The sequence below is a fragment of the Metopolophium dirhodum genome, chromosome 4, assembly GCF_019925205.1.
Source record: "Metopolophium dirhodum isolate CAU chromosome 4, ASM1992520v1, whole genome shotgun sequence".
NCBI lineage: Eukaryota > Metazoa > Arthropoda > Insecta > Hemiptera > Aphididae > Metopolophium > Metopolophium dirhodum.
The window spans coordinates 25,269,670-25,293,439 of record NC_083563.1 but is presented as its reverse complement, the minus strand read 5'-3'; the positions used below and the strand labels follow the sequence as shown (position 1 = coordinate 25,293,439).

Here is a 23,770-nt window from a genome sequence, read left to right as displayed (position 1 = left end):
TTTTTTTCAGCTCTTCCTGTAACACCCTGTATGCACCTGTACAATATTGTTACCATGACTAAAATATTTTGACGAAACTTATGAAGAAGAAAGCTAACACGGATTATCAACATTTTTTAAAGGGTCCAGAAAATTAATATATATTTCAAAGGTCCTACCACTCCTACCCATTATTTTTATTTTTATAGATATATAATTGTTGAAAAATGAAAAATAATTCAACATATCACTAGATTGAGTGTATAATATGATAAGGCAGCAGGGGACAAGGACAAACAAGACCTATAGTAGTTTAGATATAATATATTAATATGTAGGTACTTACTAAGTACAATCCACTTGTTCTAACTCTTAGCCCAATGAGGTTACTATACTAAATAATAGCTTAAGATTGTATACCTACTACTTAGTTATTTATATATTTATTACAGTATAATTAAATGTAATATGTACATATAACCTACACAGAACATAGAAGAATAGAAGATAAGTCTTTAAGGGTACCTCGGAAGTTAATTTACTAAAAATATGTTTTGATTCTGACAAATTTAAACCACTCATACGGTTGTCTTCTCCTACTGTCTTTTACTGGCTGGATTAGTTTCTTGTCGGTTAGGTTGTCGTATTTTATTAGTTGAGAATATTAAACATTGGTGTGGATATTTTTAAGTAAAATAAAAGCTCATTTTCGAAATGCAATGATTATAATATAATTATGATAGTAAATTACTATATTTTGTAAAAACATGACATGGATACATACAAAAAAAATAATTTTGAACAGAAATAGAGAAAAATATAAGTATATAGGTCATAATACTTAAGTCATACATTTATTATGGTAGATATGGAATAAATAAAATAATTGTTCAAAACATTCTTAAACAGTAGACTTATGGATTTACAATTTAAAACGTAATTACTAAATAGTAATGACTAATGAAAATGGCGTTCAAATAATTTACAGCTGCTACTGCTACCAAAGTGGCAATTTACATGAATAATAAAGTTCATAAAATATACTGTATATTTTTATGTCTGCAGAGTGCAGTACATTTATTATGTTTTTCATTCTAGGATTTTGTATGACAAACATAACATAATATGAAAGCCTATAACAGAATTTCTGATTTTTTTGTATAGTCACAACTTTTTGTGTAAAATCATTACGTCTTAAATTAAACTGACTTATAAACATTCAGGTACAAATTAAATACACTCAAAACTCTCACAAAAATAACTTTAAATTATACAAAATATTAATACGTTCACAGTTATAGTCTATGCGGATGTATACACGTGACATAATTAAATTTAAAATATAATACTGATATTTTATTACAACAAAATAATCATGTAATAATAACACGGTGGTTCACAATAAAATAAATATTATGTTTTTTTTCATCTCGTAATTTAGTTATTAAACCTGACGAGTGAAACTATAATCAAGAGGATATTAATTTGTAAGCCAATAATTGTATATTATTCATTATATTTTCAAAAAATATTTAAGAATGTTTGAATATAAATAATTCATCAATCAATACAATTCAGACAATTGTGAAAAAAATGCAATTTATTCATTTTTAGTTTGGCATTTTATACCAACAAATTATTAATGGCCATTCACGCTAAAACACACAATTATTTGGTAGGCCTAATAAAAAAAATACAGTATTTATGAAAATGTAAAACACATCGGACTACAGCTTAACACTACAAAACCATGATATTTAATCTTAAATTTAAAAAAAATAATATATTATGACATAAATAGGAATTAAATATGATTACCACAGAAATAATTTAAATAAATATAGGCAATAAATAATAATAAGATTTGGTAAAATCAAAAGGGCCTAAAATCTCTCAATTTCTTTGAAAAGTTGTTTTTATGAGAATATAAATTATTTTCAAAGTCTGATAAACAACTATCACATTCAAAAATATATAAAACAATAAAATAATTTAAAATAAAACCAATGCATATATCATATACTATTTTTTTTCAACTATAATGATCTAGTAAAATAAATAAAATTTGTTAAAAGGATCTTCATAAAATTTTTTTTTAATACTTTTTAAAATTGTGTTATGCTTTGAATGTCAAAATAAAAATATATAATATATGATTGTTCAAATTCACTCATATGTAATAAATAGGTAATACAATAATTTCTAATGTTAAAGACATGATTCTTTACTAGTTCTAAATCGAAATTTATTAGGTATACATCATTAATTATAGATTTGAAAAATTATTTTAAGCAATGAATTTCAATGATAATTGTGTCATAATATAATGGGCAAATTTTTGTATCGATTAACATAAAACCTTAATATGTACAATATTTGTTGTTTAGAAAAAATATTTAAACTAATTATAAAATATATAATTTTTCTATCAAACTTCCAAATATTGTAAAATAATTTTTCTCATTTGATTTTTATTTAAACTATAAGCAAAATGGAATTAATGATTCACTCTACAAGAAAAAAAGTTGTTTTATTTTTTAAACTATTTGAATTACGAAATGTAGTTTAATTTAAAATAAATTAGAAAACCTAATTTTGCAAGAATATTTCTTCTGATTTCAGTAAAAAGTTAATATTGTTAAATAATTTTAATGTCAACGATCAAGAATATAAGCAAAATATTTTACTCAAAATATATTATTAAACAATTTAATTATATGTTAGCAATTACAAAGTTAGCATTTACCTAATCATATAGATATAATTTGAATATTTCAAAATTATTTGATGATATTAGTTCTAAACTATATATATATATATTTTAAATGTAACTTTCATTGGTTTGTCACACAATACAAACACATTTCATAATTATTGTTATGAATTTTCGTTTTAAGTTTTATTATTATTATATTAATACTAATATTTAAATTAAAATATTATCTTGAAACTATAGAAATTTAATAAATATATATTAACTGTAAAATATTTTAGTATAAAAAGAAAGTTCAAAAAAACAATTTTTTATAAAAAAAATATCAAATATAAATTCTATATTCTATAGAATTATATTCTATAAATCTATATAAAAGGCTCATACTAATATTGTAAAATGCTAATATATAATTTAATACAGTATTAAAATTATAATAATACTTGATGCATCTAGCATTGATTAGTTGTTGTAATTTTTTTCTTTCTAAGGTTTACGTTATTTTAATCAAGTATTATTAATATTATCATAATTATTAAGTTTTTGATTGCTTAAAATATATAATTTTTTATCTATGCCTGTGTTGTTGATGTATTAGTATGAGATAAAACAGGAGTCGAGCAATAAGGACAATCTTTTATCGTATCCACACACTGATTACACAACACAAAGTGATTACAAGGTCCCAATGTGACACTTCTATTACGCTCTTCGCATAACATGCATTTGGTAGCAGTTTGTAAGTATAAAACCTAAACCAAACAAAAGTTATTATTTATTAAATACAAGAACATAATATGAAGTGTTATATATAAATATGTAAATACATATTATAGTTTGTTAATACTTGTAAATAAGTTTATTCATATCAATATCAATTTCAAAAAATTTTAACTCAAATATTTAATATTGACTTCATAGGATCAATATTTACCTTTTCGATTTCTTCTAAATCATTTCTCATTTGACTCTGTAATGACTTTAATACAGATAATGATAAATTTCTAATTTCTGAGACCCTACGCAGTCCGTGAAGATAAGGCGAACCTTGTAATAAATCTACTTCTTGTTGTAATGATTTTGCTTGATTGATAGCCTTATAAATATTACAATTAATACCATAAAATAATATTTGTACTTAATTATATTCACTTCATCTCTTTGTTGCTCAGCAATTTTTAGTTTATTATTTGAATCTTCAGTCTCTCTTTGCCATGCTTCATAAGTGCATCTAACTTGTGTCATTCGTTCAGATTCCCAAGACACTAATTTTGATCTACAGTTTAATAATTCTTCTTGCAATCTTTGAACCTAAAAATAACAAACTGCTGATAAATACATTTATTTTTAATTATATTATGTCATTATAGTCAATTAACTTCTGTCTTTTTGACCGCTGATAATAGATTGTAGTTCAATTTAAACTTAAATTGATTCAACATTTGTAAAATTACATGAAAACCAAAGAAAAAAACTATAGTATTAATATCCATGTTATCAAGTTAATATTTAGTTTTTTTTAATTAAATATTAATATTGAAAAATCTTATTTTTTTCATACATAAGTATTATTATTGCAATATAATAATATTATAATATAACTTTGTCATATTAATGTACTCTTTGTAAAATGTACGTAGTAATTTCTAATCAGTTACTTATTTAAAAAAAACATTAAAATATCTGAAAAAGGTCTGATAATAGTCAACAACATAAACATTCAAACATATATATATATATATATAATATATATAAATAGAATGAAATGCAAAAAGTTGTGGGACATTTTACAGACAAAAAGACTTAAGCTAAAAGGTTTATCCAACAAAAAATATCATTACTTCATTTGAATTTGAAGGACTAATTGGAAATGTGTTTGCGGTCCCTGGAGAACCAATACCAAACAAACCAGTTGAGCCATAATTATTGCCAGTAACAATATTTAAATGACCTAAACCATCTTGTTGGTTATACCTAGATTTTTGTATCATATTATTTTGCATATGTTTTAATGGAGAAGCTATTGTTGGTGAAAAATGACCAATACTATTATGGCGTGTAAGAGGAATATTAACTGGAGCTGAACTTCCTAAAATATCTAGAAATATTCATACATAAGAAAAAAATTATACACTTTATACGATTTATAAAGCGTATAATTAGTTTAATTTACCAGATGCTTGTAAACTTGATGAAAGAGGATTATTTAATATTGGAGATTCATTTTCTCGATCAACAGAGAAATTTAAATTATCTTCCATGACTAAATCATCTAAATTACCTAAAAAAATAAAAATAATAATACACATGTAAACAATATTATATTTTAATTTATTTAAAAATATTTTAACCAAATAAAAATTAAAAACAAACCATTCATTGTAGTAGTTGGCTGATAAGAAGAAAAATGATTCATATATGAAGAATTACTATTACCATTAGATACAACAGGTCCAAATATGGAACTATGTCTTCTTTGTGGTTCAACATTAGGTAACAATGATTGAGAATCAAATGAATTTAAAAGCTAAAAATTAATAAATATATAAATAGAAAATTACATGAAATAATAAAAATAAATAATTACAGCTTGTATGGTATCTTCATGAGCTATTTGAAATTGTTGTACGTTAAATTCAGATCTAGACAAATGAGCACCAGGAGCTTTATTAGGAGAGCCAATACTTGAAGTGCATTCTGAAAGATCTCCACTTCCATTCTACAAACATAACACATCGTTCAAATATGAGCGAGTGTTTAAAATTAAAAAATTACTAACCGATGAACAATTTTTATCATTATTTTTTTTTTTTACCGGAGATCTTAAACATTCAGTCCCTATTGAAGGCACAGCGTTAGATAATATATCCGCTAAATCTGTTGAAGAATCTAATCCGGCAGCTGATTCGCGAGCAATAATCATTTCCTCTAAATAATTAAGTTAATTATTATTTATTACATTAAGTCAATTCATTATGATTATAATACTATAATGTAAATACATACGATCAACATGTGCAAAAGCACAAAATACTCCACGAGGACAATAACCAGCTTGTTGTACATCATTACACTTTGTAGACTTATATATTTCTGGATGAAATTGTTGTTCTGTTCTAGTATGGCAATACGCACAAGAGTCACCACTTTCACAATTACTCGGTTCACCCCATTCATCTCCATGTTTTACGCTAGGACATGGAGTAGACCTAAAATATTTAAGTTAATTTATTATTTTAATTTTGTTAGTTACAAATATTTATTACGATAATAAAAACATGCCTGTACTTGTATTTTCTTGGATTCCTTCTCTTATCTCTACTATTATGATATTGAGGACATGCATATCCTTGTCGACAAAGTCGAGGAGGGCGTTGACACTGGTCAGTTTTATAATTTGATAAAACAAAATTAGTATCTATGAAGTAAAAATATATTTTATTAATACTGAATGGTAATGTTTATATATAAATAATTGAGATTAAATTATATACAAATCCTACCCTGCCATTTAGGATCTTCATTCATTAAATTTTTTTCTTTATCTAATACATTTGGTCCATCTAAATCTACATTATTATCATCATCATTTTCAGTTACCTAATAAAAGTTATAGAATTCATTATTAAAAATACTCAACACTAAAATGATTTAAATACCTTTTGCTCGTTAATATCATATACAGGTGGTCTTAAATCATGATTCCCATGTGCAAAAGCACAATGTGGCCCATTTTTTGTACAAAATCCCCTACTGTCAGTATCATGAACACACATGCATGTCTTATAATATCTCAAATGGTAACGTCTCTCTGTATCACCAGCTGTTCGGTGTAAATATTGGCACCTTTTATTTAGTTAAAAATTTAAAAATATTATCATATAAAAATTTTCTTTAAATGAAATTAAAAATCTAATAATTGGGTGAGCTATTACTTTGAATGTGCTACATGGAACATGTGTGTTAAATACAAGCAAAATACACAACCAGGTAATAGTCATATTTCTTTCTTTGTTCACTCAAGCACAGTTCAATGATCACGAGTGAAAGAAAATTATATATATTTATACTTATGTAGATTAACGAAAAATTAAAAACATGATATATATTGGATAGGTTTTAAGTTATAAAAAATAGTATGAGATAAACTTGCACTCAATTTAAAGATTAACATTTTATTATTTATATCAATAAAATATATACCTTAACATTTTTAATATGTTTACATGCTAATTAATGTAATTTTTTAACATAATTTGTAAATATTGATAAATAACCCCAATTGGTCAAGTACTTGGTTATTCATTGCACTATAACTTGATCGACAATATGGTTAAACTGTTTGTTATTTGTCTGTGTCTCCTATAGGCATTATTTCATACGTAGGTGAAATTGGTACATAAATATATATATATTTAAAACCCAAATTGTTCAGTATGGGGAGAAGTATATAATACAAATGTGTTAAGATTAAATTTAAACATTAAAATAATAACTGTTAATAAAATAAATAATGTTGATTCTGGTTACAATGAAATAATTCAAAATCTTAGTAGAAATAAAAAAGAAATAACTATAATGTTTAGATGACTAAATTGTATTTTTTTTTAAATGAGTTTAAGAGTTACCAGTGGCAGATCTAGGATTTCTTTATGAAGGGTGCTAAAGTTAAGGTCTCGTATTCTGTAAACACCATACTGATGGTAAGTCTTATTATAGTCCTCAAAATGAATGTGCTTACTATTCAAAAGGCAACTCAATTTTTTTTTGGTACCAATTCTGTTTAGAAATGATTACTGACAAATACATGTTGTGTAGAGTACCTATTTGTTTTCCAGGAAGCAACATACCAAAGGGAGATGGTAGAGCACCCCCTTCTGGATCTGCACCTGAGTGTTGTCATTATTTTGATTATTATACATTTGTTTATCATACATTGTTTTTTTATATAAAGATGGAACATTTATACTTTTTATGAGCAATTGCCATTTAAAATATATTATATATAACTAAAAGAATTAGCAATATTTGTAGATTTATTGTGTTTACACTTAATATCTATAATTTTATATAGGTAATATGAAAAATGAATAAATAGATTTTTTGGTGTAAAATGTAAGGCAATTATTGAAATAGATTTAAGAAACTTAAAGAAGGGCAGTTTAATCAATTAGTAGGTACATATAACATACATTGATTAGAACTATCTTATGTAAAATTTGAGTGACATACCTATGAAATAAACTGCATAATAATTAATATTGTATAATAAATTAAATAGTACCTACATACAGAATAAGCAAACAAAAAGTTAGGTACTAAAAACAGTTAATTTTGTTATAAATATACAAATTAATGACTTAATGTTTTTAAAAATTAAAATAATAAACAGAATTAAATTGTTTTTATTAGGGGGAAGTAAAAGTAACAGTTTTAATTCAGTTCTGTATACGGAAAAATTGAAGTTTTTAAAACACACTTGTTTTAAAATTAAAAAAAATCACATTCAATACCAATAATAGGTTCATTAAAAAGGTAAAATATATATTAACATGCAATAGGTCATTGCTTACTCGTCTCCTTTAGTACAAACTCCTGTGGTCTCATCATATTGTGTACAATAATCATCTGCACTATAGTTAAATGTGCCATCTCTTTTTCTGACTGGTCTACGACGCCGCTGGTTCATAAAATGCCAATTGAAACAAGTATAGGGTCTATGTTGTGTGCATTTATGTTGTAAAAACAATGGGCACTGCTCAACGCGAAACTCTTTTAAATATCTACGATAATACAAAAAGTTTGGATGATATCAGGCAATACTATTTACTAAATCTGTATTATATGTGCAACAATTAATGAACGGCTAAATAATAAACAGAAAATCATGAACAAATTCAAGTCTTACGAATAATGATTTGGTTTCTCCATTTGGGCAGGAATCTTAGATTCTGACGGCATTTTGTTGCAGTTTGTTTGCAACCTCAGATATTTTTTTAATTGATTACTTTACTTGATGGGCCGCATCAACGGCGGTTCAATAATACAATTTCGGCAATTTCGAATTGGTTCTCGTTTCATTCATGATGCAAGAAAATAAATAGTACCTAAACTCTAAAGGCTAAAACAGAATGTTTTTTTTTTTTTTGACGACTTATGTTATTGTTTTACACTTTCCAAAATATTGATCACATGACTAAACCACGGTAGCATATGTGTACACAGTGTAGCCAACGGAAATTGTAATATCTTGCATTGCCATTTCAACACTGATAACGATGGCATTGATAAAGTAATCACCTTTCAAAAGTTCCCCCTTTCGCTTTTCCTTTCTAAAATCTGAAACACATTAAATTACTATTGAATTACGTAATACATAAGCACTTAGGTGGCCTTACTCGCCTTAGTAATGCCATTCAGCAACGAATGTCATTAAAACAGACTAATGGTGAGTACAATAGATATAATTGTATGTAAATTTTTGTTTATAACGAAAAGTATAATTCATGTTTCAGGCACCATAATGGTCTAGAATTTTGTATTCATAAGTCTTGGTAAATCTATTGCAGTGACAATAATTTATCTACCTAATTTTCATCTCACTATAAATTGATCATGGATAGAAGCGACCGTAAGACAATCCGTGTAGGTTCACGTAAAAGTGAATTAGCATTAATCCAAACCAAGTTTGTTATTAGCCAGTTAAAAGAATTACATCCGGAAATAGAATTTGAAATAGTCTCCATGACCACAATGGGTGACAGAGTTCTGGACAAGCCTTTACCAAAAATTGGAGAAAAAAGTTTGTTCACCAAGGATCTTGAAGTTGCTCTACTTAGCGGTACTGTTGATTTCATTGTACATTCATTGAAAGATTTACCAACTGTGATGGAAATTGGAACAACAATTGGTGCTATATTAAAACGAGATGATCCAAGAGATGCTTTAGTACTTCGAGATGATTGTAAAGAATATCAACTGGACTCATTACCTTCAAAGAGCTTCATTGGTAAGTAATCAATAATTATGTAATGTGTGAAGGACATACAATATGTTATGATGTTGATACACACGTTATACCAAATAGTAAATATAATAAATTTGTTATTTGTAATTAATTAATGTTTCAAAATATAAAACAAACTATAGGTTACATTTTTACATGTAAGCTGAAAAGCCACATTGATTTTACTGTGATAAATTTTATTTTTGCAAACATCTATTTTCTATTGAGTTTTAAATATTACTCTAAAAATGTCATACTATGATACTAAATTGATTGGAAAATCAAGAAAACAGAGCTTATAATGTTTTATTCCCGATGCTTAATAAATATGCTAAGAATATTCATCATCTTTTCTGAAAATTAGTTTCCATATGTTTCTTTATATTTGTTACTATAAAGTATTAATATGTTATGAATAAATTATACAGTGTCCTGTGAGGATATACCCATTAGCCGAAGAAGGGGACTTGCACCCAGGACAAATACCGGTTTTTTGCCGTTTTACCTATAAACTAAAAAAAATATTAAAAACCATGAGATTAATGAAAATAAACTCTATAAAATGGCTGTCTTCAATATTTTCAAAAATAAAAAAATAATTTTTCTAACTTTTTTATCAAATATTTAATTAAATTAAAAAATAAAATATGTGTAGTCCTTGTCTCTGCGAGTCTAATAAAAAAAAACAGATTTATGATATATTTATTATCTCAGGAGATATGGCAATGGGTAAATCCTCGCGGGACACCCTGTATTGTTTGTTTATAAAGGTACACATTTCTATTTGTCTGTCTGTTAATACATGCACTTATAATTTGTTTTATCAATACTAATTTGAATATTAATTATGTGCTTAGGTACTTATATATTTTTATATACTTCTCTTTAATGAATATGTATACAATTCTATGATCCATTTAAATTATCATTGTTTGTATGATAACACTTATGAATATCCCAAACTGTAATGTTTTAATTTGATTAGTAATTTTTATATTGGTAATAAGGTACATATATAAAATTTAGTAGTTGAAATAACATGCTTAATAATTCAACTTTTAGTAGCAACAATCATTTTACTAAGGGGATTCGATATCGTGGTTTTCTGTTTTTGTCTAACATAGTATTTTAGACATGTTTTTTGCCAAAAATACGAATTGATCTAATGAAGCAATAAGAATTCTGAAAACAGATTTGAATTTGTCATCAAGTCTACTTGAAATTGACTTTCCCACATTTTTGATATAACTCCCCAAATTCCTAAAAAAGAGTATTTAAAAATTGTTCTATTTCAATTTTCGAATAAGTTAAAATTAAAAAATCAAAAATGTAGGAAAGTCGATTTAAAGTAGACTTAATGATAAATTCAAATTTGTTTTTAGAATTCTTATCGCTTCATTAGATCAATTGGTATGTTTGGCAAAAAACACGTCTAAAATACTATGTCGCGCGTGTGTTAGACAAAAACAGAAAATCACGGTACGAATCCCCTTAATATTTAAAGTGTATACCAGATATAAAATAAGGAAGAATTACCTATATTAAATATTGTTTTAATTGTCTTTGAATGAATATAAATTATTTTTACTGGGTAATTCACCAAGCATGCTCACCCTGTTTTTCCTTCAATAATGGAGTTATTAAACATCTGATTTTTGGAAATTTTAAATATACCTGGGTACCTAAAGGCCATAATATTTTTAAATTCTTAAGATTTTTTTGTACTTCTTAAGAAGATACAAACTGCTATTTTTTTTTAATAGGAATTCCTCTTTTCTACTGTACATAAATTACAAATTTAATTATATAATGGATAATTTTTCTGAAAACGTATATGAAATTAATTTAAAATTTGAATGAGTAGTTTCTCAGTTATTACTTATTGAAATATATGGTTATCAAGCTGTAGCCCCCACATATTCTTACAAATCCATCATCATGAACTTTTAATCTTTAGAATACAAAGTAACTCAACTACTCATTCAAATTTTGATTTTGATATTTCAACATTTTCAGAAATATCTGCTAAATAATTTACAGTAGAACAGGTGGCTCTCGTTTGAAAAATAGAAGTTTGTATCTTCACAGAATACTACCTAAGTAGTACAAAAAAAACCTTAAGAATTTGAAAATATTATGGTCTTAAAGTACCTAGGTATATTTAAAATTTCCAAAAATCACATGTTTAATAACTCCATTATTGAAGAAAAAAGTGGGTGAGCATACTTGGTGAATTACCCTGTATAAATAATTTATACTCAGAAAAATTAAAAAAGAGGGTGAGTACTGAACATACTTGGTGAATCACTCTGTATACCCAACCTGTAATCAATTTAGATATATTTTTCTGTTAATAATATATTCAATTATGTCTGATGACTAATCACAGTTAAAAGTATTTAAATTGTAGATCATAGGCCAACAAATCATTTATCACAATTTTTTTTTATCATTGCAGAACCAAATAAACTGAATTTTAGTGTGTAGTAAAGATAACATTTTGTAGCACAGAGGTTCTAAATATTTTATGGCATATTTCCTAATGGCTAATACATTTACGTATAGTGGGTCAGTATAGTATGGTCATGTACCACTTATGACTAATAACTAAATTTAAAAAAAATATAAATCAGTAAAATATTTTGTTCATTTTTTTCTTATACAATATTAAATATATTATATTTCAGTAAATTTAAAACATTAAGTGGATGCCACACAAAAATATGTTTTCTTTACCTGTTGAACATATTACATGATATTTTTAGTCTTAGAGTTTGTGAATAATCATGACATGCTTACTGATTACAGATGCTTATTATTTAAATTAAAGTTCTCAAACATATTGTTTATACAGAGTTAATTCTTATTTTTGATATCAATCTAAAACCACTTAAACGGTTTACAATTAAAATTTATCAGTATATGACAGTCAATGTATTACTGTCACTAAAAAATCTTGCTTAGCTGTGATATATTTAAATTAATAGACTAAACTTAGCTTAATTTCTATAGGTTTTGTTAGTTACTATAGAATACAAATAAAAATAACAGACTAGGAGCTATTATAGTGCTGTACTTATTTTGTTTTATTTATGAAGGATCCAATTATAACATTTTATATTGCATTATTGCATATTTTAAGCATTTTAGATTTTTAATATTATTTTATCAGTTTTATTTTACTGATATGCATTTAAATTATTGAATGAATTACATTTATTTTGTGTTTTTTCATAAATTTTATAATTTGAATGAAAATAGAAAAAAAAAAGTTATTCCAATAGCATTGGCAGAAATTAAGATGGCTTGAGAGGGCGCAGCCCCCCCCCCCCAAAAAAAAAGTTCATAAAACTTAGAGATAAAAATTTTGATTACGCAAATATGTGATTATACTAGGTTAGTTGTACAAGATAGCATTTCAAGGAATGCTCAAAATAAAATTGGACTCTGACGTTTTGTGCCACTTGAAGTTCTGACTGTTATAATAATAATGTATGTATATTGTAAGCCTATTTAAAGCATAGAGGTATAAAATAATAACAAATATCTAATAACATTTTAAAAGTATATACATATTGTGTATTTACAATAAAGAAAAGATGGTTCAGAATTGGCTATAAACATATAACAGCATATTAATGATTCATTTAAACTATAATTGGTTTAGAAGGTAAGAAGTGAAAAGGGAATTATGTGTTGAGAAAATAGGCAGGAACTTTGAAAGGGATTTGGGAGAGTAGGTAAGGTGAATACATTTAATTTTCATGCTCATTTTTGGCATTCCATAGAATATCAGATTCAACATTTTGCTGGTAAAATATATTAATCCAATCCTTAATCATGTAAAGTATAGTAGTACTAGTATGTACAGTTATAATGTGTAAGAATAATCAAGAATGCTATACATTAATTATTTTCTTATAAATTCTGTATAATATATTTATGTTATGTTTTTAGGAACTAGTTCTTTAAGGCGCACAGCTCAGTTGAAAAGAAAATTTCCTAATCTTCAAGTGTCTGATGTACGTGGAAATTTAAACACAAGATTGAAGAAATTGGACAGTAGTCAATCTACTGGTAATAACTCAGATACAAATTATAGTGGCATAATTTTAGCGTTGGCTGGAATTCAAAGGATGGGATGGGAAAAACGTGTGTCCCAAATAATTGATTCAGATGTTATGCTTTATGCTGTCGGACAAGGAGCTTTGGCTGTCGAGTGTCGTTTAGGAGACGATTATATTTTAGAAATGCTTGAACCATTGCATCACTATGAAACTGTTTTACAAGTAATATATTTGACTAATATTAAAAATTGATGGATATTATAATTTATTATTTAATATTTATATATTCATGTGGATCCAGCTGCATAAATACTAGTTTTTATTTATGAATTTTAATTTGATATACTCCGGCTCACAAGAGATCAGTACTGTTTTTCGACCAAAACTCTTCCGATTCCACGCATTCCCTACTACATATTATTAGTATAATGTGCCCAGCAATATTAATATTAATATAATATAAAATATCCTAGACCGACCCAGCATCTTCACTCAAAATTATTTTTCATATACAATGACACATAGAATTCAAATTTAACACAATAAAAATGTTAACATGTCAATATTACATTGTTGTATTTGTATTTAGGTTGTTGCTGAAAGAGGTTTCCTTACACGATTAGGCGGAGGATGCAGTGCACCTGTTGGTATAAGGTCTACTGTTTGTTTAACAAAAAATGCTATGTCTTTGGATGGTGCCGTATGGAGCCTTGATGGTGCAGAAGAATTACAGTATTCATCTTCTGCAGAGTTGGCAGATAAAAAAGTTATACAGAGTCATATTGATCAGTATAGAAGTGAAGATGGAGAACCACCAAAGAAATGTCCATACAAACAACCTAGACAATTTGTAGGAGTTACACCAGGGAAAATTAGTTATTTAGATTTGGATACAGCATTAAAATTGGGTACAGAGTTAGCAGAGAATTTAATATCCAAGGGGGCTCTTGATATAATGAATGCGGCAAAAGAAATAATTCATTCTACCATCAAATAATACACCATAGCTGTATTTATTATGATTCACTCTTTTCATTATTCTCTGGGGGTTGTTATGTTTGGTTTTGGTGTTTTATGTTAACCCTTGTTATTTATTATTTTGTCCTTTTTTTTCTTTGAATGACTACCCCTTGTTGAATTCTAATGCTACTATAATGATTGTTAGTAATATATAAATATTTACAATTAGTTACCTACCCATTATATATATTTTTTTGTTTTATCATCCCTACAAGACACAGGATAGAGATGGAAAATAAATTGCTCTAGTGGTAAACACACTAGTGCAAGGAGATAAATATTACAATGTGTAATAAATCAATATAATTTGTGGAAATATATGTACAAAACTGTTTGTTATTTTTGAATACCATCTATTTTAGAAAAAATAAAACCCATTTGAACAGTTATTAAATTCATGTAGAAATATTCAAATGTTTTAGGTAATCAGTACTATTTTAAGCATAATATTTTTTTACTAATTAATGGATAAGATGAAAGTGTTATTTAATCTATGACCAGTGGTAGTTCTAGCGTATGGACAGGGTGGGCAGCTGCCCATACCAAAATTTCTGGTGCCCCATATTGGGGAAGGGGGAGGAAATGAGGAATATTATTCGCGGTTAAAACCTAATTATAAATCTACTGTTGCCCATACGAAAATGTAGTCCTAGAACCGCGCCTGTCTATGACATACCTACACAATTTGTCTTTTAACATTTTTAGACAATTCTCTAGTGCCAAATTAAATGTTCTACTTAAACACTTATTAAAGAATGAGTAGTTTAATAATCAAGTATAGTTTTTAAAGTATAAATAATTTTCTAGTATTTTCTAATAATATAAGGGTTTAAAGTCATATGAAAGTAATCATGTCTTAAAAAAGACTACTACATTTAGACCTTTTGTCTAATGTTTTCTTTATATATTTTTTATAATATGTATCCTATTTTATGCAAAAATTTAACATACTATTGAGCAGGGGTCGGCAATAGGCGGCCCGCGGAAGGAAAAAAATGGACCGCCAAAAATTTTCTTAATTTTCCTATATATCCTATGCATCACTCCCCCCACCCTTCACAACAAAAATTAAACTAATATTGAAATCGATTTTATGAGGCGCTGAGACTATAATAACAGTTTATCATTATCTGTGTTGTTGTTGAACGTGCTGCAGTAATAATATATTACTTTATAAATAATTAAATATTAAATACTTTCTCTTAAAATGTGTTTTTAATACAAAAATAAATACATCAATGATAAAATTATGTTTAAGACTTTTTTGGCCCTCGAAATTTGTTTTTTTAAATATCTGGCCCGCCATAAAAATTAATTGCCGACCCCTGCTATAGAGTATAGAAGATGTAACAGGAAGACCTAAAAAATAAAATAACTTTCGTTCTAATCAATATTTAAACATTTTTTTTTTTGGCAATTTGCAAATAGTTTTTAAATGTAGTTTAATGGTAAAAACATATTAAAATATTAATAACGTATTTTTCATACGCTTTAGAGTTCTAGACCAATAAGTGGTGGTAAATTACACATGATTCAGTGTCCGATTTCAATTTTTTATGTATGTGACTGACAAAGTATCTTGGTTTTTTAGACTTTTTTAAAGGTCATTAATACTCAGATTTTTTCTAAAAAATCCAATGAAATAATAAATTACATTTATATTTAATTTGGGCACATCTGATTTTGATTAAAAAATGAAAACACTAAACAGTGATTACTAAAGACTAAACAGCATAGTCTAGTATTAAAGCTTATAAATTCAGCCATTTTTTCTAAAAAAAATTTCAGGAAATATATTTAGTTTACTACCGCTTTTAGTAGTTTTTAAAGTTCTGCAAACAAGAATATTATAAAATTTTTTTTCGCAAACTATTGACATGTGCGTTCGTGAGTTGCATCCGGTGACGGTTGCCCGACATGGCTTTACAGATTCTTAGAAACACACCATGTTCCAAATGTTTGTTTTGCGAATTACTTAAATATTACTCCTCAAGAGGACATTACACCGACATTTGTTGTCTCCGTCTTACAAGTGCATAACAAAGCAAATAGTATCTAGACGATCACATCAGCTTTTTAATATATTTTAATTTTAAAGAGAGTTAAAGTATTTTAAGTTGTACAAACAATTTACAATTTTAAAATACTCGATAACTCGCTTTAGAATTGAAATATAAATAAAAAGTTCATGAAACTGCCTAGATTGATCACAATAATCTTACTTTTAAGTTTTATAAGAGGTCTATTCACTGTAATTTTTTAACTAATGGAGCTTACGTGCTCTGCTAAGCCTCAGAAGCCTGATTTACTTCCTACAATTTTATAGAATAATCAATATATTTTTTTCGAAATTTCCTCGCACCAATTATTTGTTATCAATTTAATGTTTGTCATACTTTAACTCGTGAATTAAGATATAATATGTATTTTCATGGTTTAATTATAGTACCAAATTTTTTTTTTTTATTGGTCAGATCTATCTATTACATGATGTTAATTATTAATTAAGCTAGAGGTCTAAAATAAAAATAAATGACCAGTACCTACCACCTTTTGTAGTTAGAACAAACAAATTGCCATTAAGAATCCCAAGAGTTGTGCTACTTTATTATCAATATCCTTAGAATGGTATGAAGAACCTTTGTTCTTATATCAGACTTTTAAGCCTAATCAAATTTAAAAGTTTTAGCCATCAACATAACTCTAAAGTGAGTTTTTTAATTTTGTTAAAAAATTTAAGGTATATTATATTATGCTATATTTTTGATATTATTAAATAGTTAAAAGAATATAATATGAAGAACTGAACATTTTATAAAAATCATTTAGACCTACAATAGGTCATCAAAAATTTATTTTTTTTAAACTTAAGATACAAATTGATTAGTGATTTGCGTTATTTTGTCAATATTTACAATAGTAAAAACTAAACAAAAATCTATCACTAACGGTCGGCTTATGATACAGTAGGTACTGGGCAATTAATTTGACATTCATTTTTTTATTCTAAGCTGAGAAAAAAGTCCTTATGACTATAATAAAATAAACAAATACTGATCCTGAGAAATAATATTTATTAAATCAAAATACACATAGCAATTATTGGTTGGCTTGGTCAGTAGGTATAGTTTTGATGATATCTGAATCACCTGGATCGGTGATTGATAGCGTAGCAACCCTGAAGTATTTACCACATGCGGTACCTAATTCAATGTTGTTGCCGGAGTATTGGAAAACATCAGTCTTGGACAACATGGCATAGTACTCAATCTCTGATACTCTGAGGAAAAAAAAATATATATTTTTTCAAATATTATGATATAGTTATATAGGTGATTGATTTTACCTGGTTTACCTTTTTTTATAGGTTTCAACCACCTATATTACTTAAGCATTCAATAAACCAGTAATACAGAAAAAAAAGAAAATCATGGTTTAACTTGAGACTACTCCATAGGTAAACCCCAAAAATCGGAAATTGTAAATAAAAACCATAAGAAACAGGGGTTTTCCCTACTTCTCAGTCTCACCTTAACGGAGATGTGTTGTTAGCAATGATGACCAGCTTAGATTTTCCTTGTCTTAGGGTTTTCAATGATTGCTTCAGGCCCAGGACGCATTTTCCAGACTTCATGACAAGAGCCAACTTGGAGTTGATGCTTTCTAAAGCTTTTTTCTAAAAATAATAATTTTTAACGATATAATTAACATTTTGGAAACAACAATATTATCTTTATGAGAATAAAATGCAATACCTATAATTAAATATGTAATTTACATAAAAAAGATTATGTACCTATTAGATTCTTAAGTAGAAATGTACTTCAAACAATACAAGTATTTTAATAGAAAATATTGGTTAAATTTGGTTTACCACACACCAAACATTTTAGGATTTTTTATTATCAATTATTTATGATTATAATTTGGCCTATTAGAGAACAATTTGTTGGTATACATGTTTTTTTTTTTTATTTATTAAAAATATATTACAGTCTGTTTATTACACATAAAACAATAAGTAACAATGATGATAGTGATTAAGGTGACATGAAACACATGAAGAGGAGACTGTCCAGTGACAGAACCTCAGAAAATTTGAGTTGGGCATTGAAATTTATTTTATTATTTTATTTTTTTTTTAGATTTAGATTAGAAGGTCTCTAGCCCAATTTCTTTTTAACCGTCGAGGAATATTAAGAGGTAGTGTGAGAGAAGACATGTTTTTGATAAAGGGGTTAGAATGGTTAATTAATTTGGAATGGAATTTTTTATAGTAGTTTTTAGCAAGTTCATTTACTGTTGGAAGTTTTAAGTCATTATGGAGAGCTGAATTTGTGATATACCACGGAGCACCGGTTAAGAGTCTTAATGAGATAGATTGAAAGGCTTGGATGGGACGGATGTTAGCAGGTTTCGCTGGGCCCCATATTTGAATACCATAGGTCCATATTGGTCTTATGATAGATTTGTAAATTAATATTTTATTTTTGATTTTAGAAGAGGTCGGAGTAAATGGAGGCGGGAGTTGAGTTGTTTACGTTTATTTTTTGTATGATTTGCCCAGGTATACATGTTACAAAAAAAATAAGCACAATATGCTTATGTATGCAGTGAGATACATTTGTAAGAGGCATGATTAAGAAACATAGTGTATGACATTTTTTTATTATTTGATGCATCGTACATACAAATAATTCCTATTTTGATGTGTCGGTAAAAATTATATTATTAATATTATGTACATTGTACTATGACTACCTAAATAAACAGCCATGGCAGCTAGTTAACACTGCGCATACAATTGTGATCAAATGTTCACCAGCCTTGGAATAAAACTCAATAAAAGCTAAATAATTGTACGCTATAATAATCTACATAATCCATTTTATATTATTCTTGTCATTCATGTATGGGGAACATGCGCGATGATAGCAAAAATGAAACTTCAGCCGACATTTATATTGTCATGCATTTTACATCAAAATGTATAGGGCGATGCCTACATCACAAAATGTTGGATGTCTGCGTACAACTTGGATAACTAACATATTTATTTTCAAATTTGAACAATTCTGAATAACAAAGCTAAATAATTTAACATTTGCACCAGACATTTTGGAGTAAATGTAAATAAACACATTTAAAGTTAGGTATATTATAAAAGTAATAAGCAGAGGGAAATGAAAATAAATTATTTTTAATTTTAATAGATATACAAACATTTAAAATATGAGGCAATTTATAACAAATTACTTAAATCAATTAAATGACAGTAGGGTAGCGCACTTGTGAACATTACAATTAAATTTTCAAAATTCAGTTTACTCGACTTCACCTTACAGAAAAGCAGATTTATGATCTATGATGTACACCTACAACTAAAATTGATGAGGTATCTACCTACTGTATGGAAACAAATTGAGAAAATCTTAAAGTTTGGATTCTATAACGATTAATGAGTTAAAAGTACCTACCCTACTGCATTAAAAAAAAAACTAAAATAAATAGGAAAAGCGTTTAACAGACACATAATATATCAGTTTGTTATAGGGTAGTAGGGTATAATAAAATATATTAAAACTACATGCTCTTGAAAAACAAAATCGTGTTCAACCAACCTAAAAACACCGGTAAATTATCAGTTACCTAGTTCAGAATAAACAATATACGGCTGTGAATCAGTGAACAAATAAGGCATCTCAAGAATTCTAAATGATCTCCAAAAATCTAGTCATTCCATACATCCGTTTACAAATTATTAACATAGCGGCAGTGAAAACACGTGGTTTACCGTGTAGCACAACAAAATTAAAAGAACACGGGGTCATATTTCCATGTATAAAAAACGTACCTGTTTCTTTCCAGCGGCCATCGTTTACGGTCGGTGTTTAGTGAAAACTAATTTGAGGAAAATACAAAAAATCCGACTGGTAAGCGGCACGTCACGTACGTACGGGAATTGCTACCGAAAAGAGAATGGCGGACGCCGAACGAGAAAGACCATGGGATGACGTCGACGATTAATGCTATGACGGTCTCATCGTTGCCGTACGCAGCGTGGCGGGCGGGCGTTGTGTTATCATAATGTATTGTTAATATTAATGGACCATGGTTGCAGTCGCCAAACACTGGTAAGAACACAGTGTGACCAAGTGAAATTCGAGCAAATGGTACTGGTTTAGTTGACGCCTGTCAAGAAAGTATTTACCGCCAACTATAAGTTTAAATGATGCCCACAACGGCACAACCACGAATTTATTAAGACATACTATTATATCTTAATTCATGCCCACAACTTATATAGTTATATCTTTCGTATTTTCAATGTTCTATACTTCTATTCATCATGCTGTATACAGTATACTTATACATTATAGTTTATTAATATTTTAATAGTTTAATCAATGATGAAATCCAACAAAATAATTAAATTAATTTTATTTAGGTATTTGGTTACCTAATGGTCCACAACTAAAATATAATAATCAAATTCATTATTTGTATATTAATAATTATCTACACATATAATATCAAATATTTTTCAAGCAGCATATTATTCAGCAGTAATTCTATGAATTAATAAAAATATTATAATAATTAATAAGTAATAACTGTTCATTAATATTATGAATTATGATTAATAAGTATATAAACATTAAAATTAGTATGGGATACTGAGTAAATAGTTATATTTTTTTTTCTAATTCTATAGAATTCTATTTCTTTAGAAAATTCTAAATAAACATAGACATTTTTTTTTTAATAATGATAGACAAACTATTATGAGGTATTTTGTATTCAATTTTCAAATCTAAGATATAAAAAGAAAATTTTTTAAAAAATTCTAACTGAAAATAATGTTCAACATTTTGTGATTTTTGCGAATTTGATTAAAATTCCTACTTCAGTCACTCGTAAATAATCTATTATTGTAGATTTACCCTCAAGTTTTTTTTTAATTGCCACTAACGAGGAACCTTGTATTACATTTTCAAGTTTTTGACAGAGCAAAAAATTTTTACCGACATAAATTTAAAAAAAAATTTAATTTATTATTTTAAAAATGTCATATACCTGTAAATAAGCAAATAGCTCAAAATAAATCAAAATATTATGGTGTAAAAAATGCTAATATAAACATTCAGTAAAAATGTTATGTATATATAGTATACGGTCATATTTTTGTTGCACTAATACTAGATTCACTTTACCACCGGAAAAGAATAAAAAATACACAAGTTAAAAATCGAAGAATTATTTCGACTACTTACGTATTACTACAAAAAAATAAATATAAAAAAAACACATATCATTGTAAAATCAATATATTCATCGATCTGCTCAAATTCTAAATAGTAGTATACTAGTACAATATAATAACCAGTAATTAATATTCAATATTGTCCCACCCTAGGAATGTTTTGTAGCTACGAGGCTGGTTCTGATACGAATCACTGTCAAATGTCAAGTACCACGTAATTTCTGACCAATGACTTGTTCCAATGTGATTGTATTAAATTTTACAAAACCGTCACTGTGTCTGGATCGACTACACTGGGGTGGAAGGCTATTATTGGATTTCATTTTTCCTATTTGTTTTATGGTGAGTCATTTTTGTTTGGCCAGCTAGTATCGAAATAAAAAAAAATTTATTAAAAATAAAATTTTACCTATTGGCTATTTTTATGTCGTTTTAACGCGGTCTAGCGTGTAACACCATGGTTAGCCGCAGACTATGCACCAGTCATGACATTTTAATCTATTTTCTATGCTGTGCAGTGTGCTGCAGTCAAGCATATAGTCCAGCGTCGCTCGCGCACCCTGCTTAGATGACCATCCGGCTTTTAGCAATGAATCCTCGCACCACATAAACACTTGCTCCTCAACCAACCTTAACCCCCTCCCCCACACACACACACACCACACCTATGGGCTATAGGTTAATAAAAAAAATAACAATACTTAATTAATACAGATAGCCAAATAATCTATTTGTATTTTATACTATTGACTAGCTCTCCGAGCGTCGTCGTATACTATTGATATAAACTAAAACATCTTTCATATACCTACTTACAAAATTAATATAAATACTTAAATAATACTATTTAACCATATCTATTTTATATACATCCCCCCTTCAGAAACCCTGCACATGGGCCTGATTTATACATATAACCATTGACTATTTTATATAAAAACTTCAAATTGTTCTTAGCTAAGAACAATAAATAATGACTTTTATAAATAGTGCCTATAATTTTATTTTTATTAGTTTTCAGTGTACAACTTTTATAGCTCGACAATAAATTATGTGTAAATATTTATAACAAGAGAATATTACGGCCAATATAGTAAGATAACAAACATGATAAAGTAATACAATATAGATAATAATAATAATATAGTCATATGGGTAATGAAAATAGACCTAATTGAATTAGGCAGATACAAAAATACAAAACCGGTATATTTGAACATTAGTGAAGGTATAAGATATTATAGCCTCTGATAAGGTAATAAATGTTATAATGAGGGGAAAAAAAAGTATGGAAATATCTATGGAGATAAGGTAATTTTAGGGATTAGTACATTCTGCATTAAGCTTGACGCATCTAATGACATAAAAAATATAATATGGACAAGTGGACAACTATAACTGTCAAATGATATATTTGTTTCGCGGATTCAATAGGTATACCACCGCAAGAGCATAAATTACTGTACATTTTTTCCCGTATTTTATTTTGAAAACCTGATTACTGCCCGGCACGGCCTAATGACCTGCGGGCTACGATCGATAAAATATGACAAATTCATTTTTTATTATCCGGCCGCGGTATATAGTTTTTAAATCTCACAAGCGCGGGACGCCCGCCCTCTCGCGCGCTCTGCCGACGAATTCAACCACGGTCCACGACCCTCCTCTTCTTCGATAACCCCCACTACTTATCAATCGTACCGTGTGTTTTTTTCTGTTTG

General features: G+C 27.4%; 3 protein-coding genes across 5 annotated transcripts; 1 reads left to right on the top strand and 2 right to left on the bottom strand.

The window, feature by feature from the left end:
- Positions 1-1,477: 1,477 nt before the first annotated feature.
- LOC132943956 (RING finger protein unkempt) lies at positions 1,478-8,851 on the bottom strand. Of its 3 annotated transcripts, none has more exons than XM_061013135.1 (14): positions 8,601-8,851; positions 8,266-8,475; positions 6,352-6,538; positions 6,196-6,292; positions 5,975-6,110; positions 5,699-5,901; positions 5,472-5,620; positions 5,280-5,411; positions 5,066-5,219; positions 4,866-4,973; positions 4,534-4,790; positions 3,845-4,003; positions 3,627-3,788; positions 1,478-3,444 (listed from the first exon to the last, which is right to left on the bottom strand). In XM_061013135.1, the coding sequence occupies exons 1-14, from the start codon at positions 8,651-8,653 to the stop codon at positions 3,265-3,267; spliced, it is 2,187 nt and encodes a 728-aa protein (XP_060869118.1). In that variant the 5' UTR covers positions 8,654-8,851; the 3' UTR covers positions 1,478-3,264. The 3 variants fall into 3 exon arrangements, with proteins under 3 accessions (XP_060869118.1, XP_060869120.1, XP_060869119.1); XM_061013137.1 differs by having other exon boundaries at positions 5,508-5,620; XM_061013136.1 differs by having other exon boundaries at positions 5,981-6,110.
- Positions 8,852-8,984: 133 nt separating this feature from the next.
- On the top strand, positions 8,985-15,124 carry LOC132943957 (porphobilinogen deaminase). Its single transcript, XM_061013138.1, has 4 exons — positions 8,985-9,140; positions 9,208-9,701; positions 13,656-13,987; positions 14,355-15,124. Exons 2-4 carry the CDS (start codon positions 9,308-9,310, stop codon positions 14,760-14,762), a joined length of 1,134 nt encoding a protein of 377 aa, XP_060869121.1. The 5' UTR covers positions 8,985-9,140; positions 9,208-9,307; the 3' UTR covers positions 14,763-15,124.
- Positions 15,125-17,839: 2,715 nt separating this feature from the next.
- LOC132943959 (large ribosomal subunit protein eL30) lies at positions 17,840-20,820 on the bottom strand. Its single transcript, XM_061013139.1, has 3 exons — positions 20,640-20,820; positions 18,316-18,461; positions 17,840-18,065 (listed from the first exon to the last, which is right to left on the bottom strand). The coding sequence occupies exons 1-3, from the start codon at positions 20,658-20,660 to the stop codon at positions 17,885-17,887; spliced, it is 348 nt and encodes a 115-aa protein (XP_060869122.1). The 5' UTR covers positions 20,661-20,820; the 3' UTR covers positions 17,840-17,884.
- Positions 20,821-23,770: the final 2,950 nt, after the last annotated feature.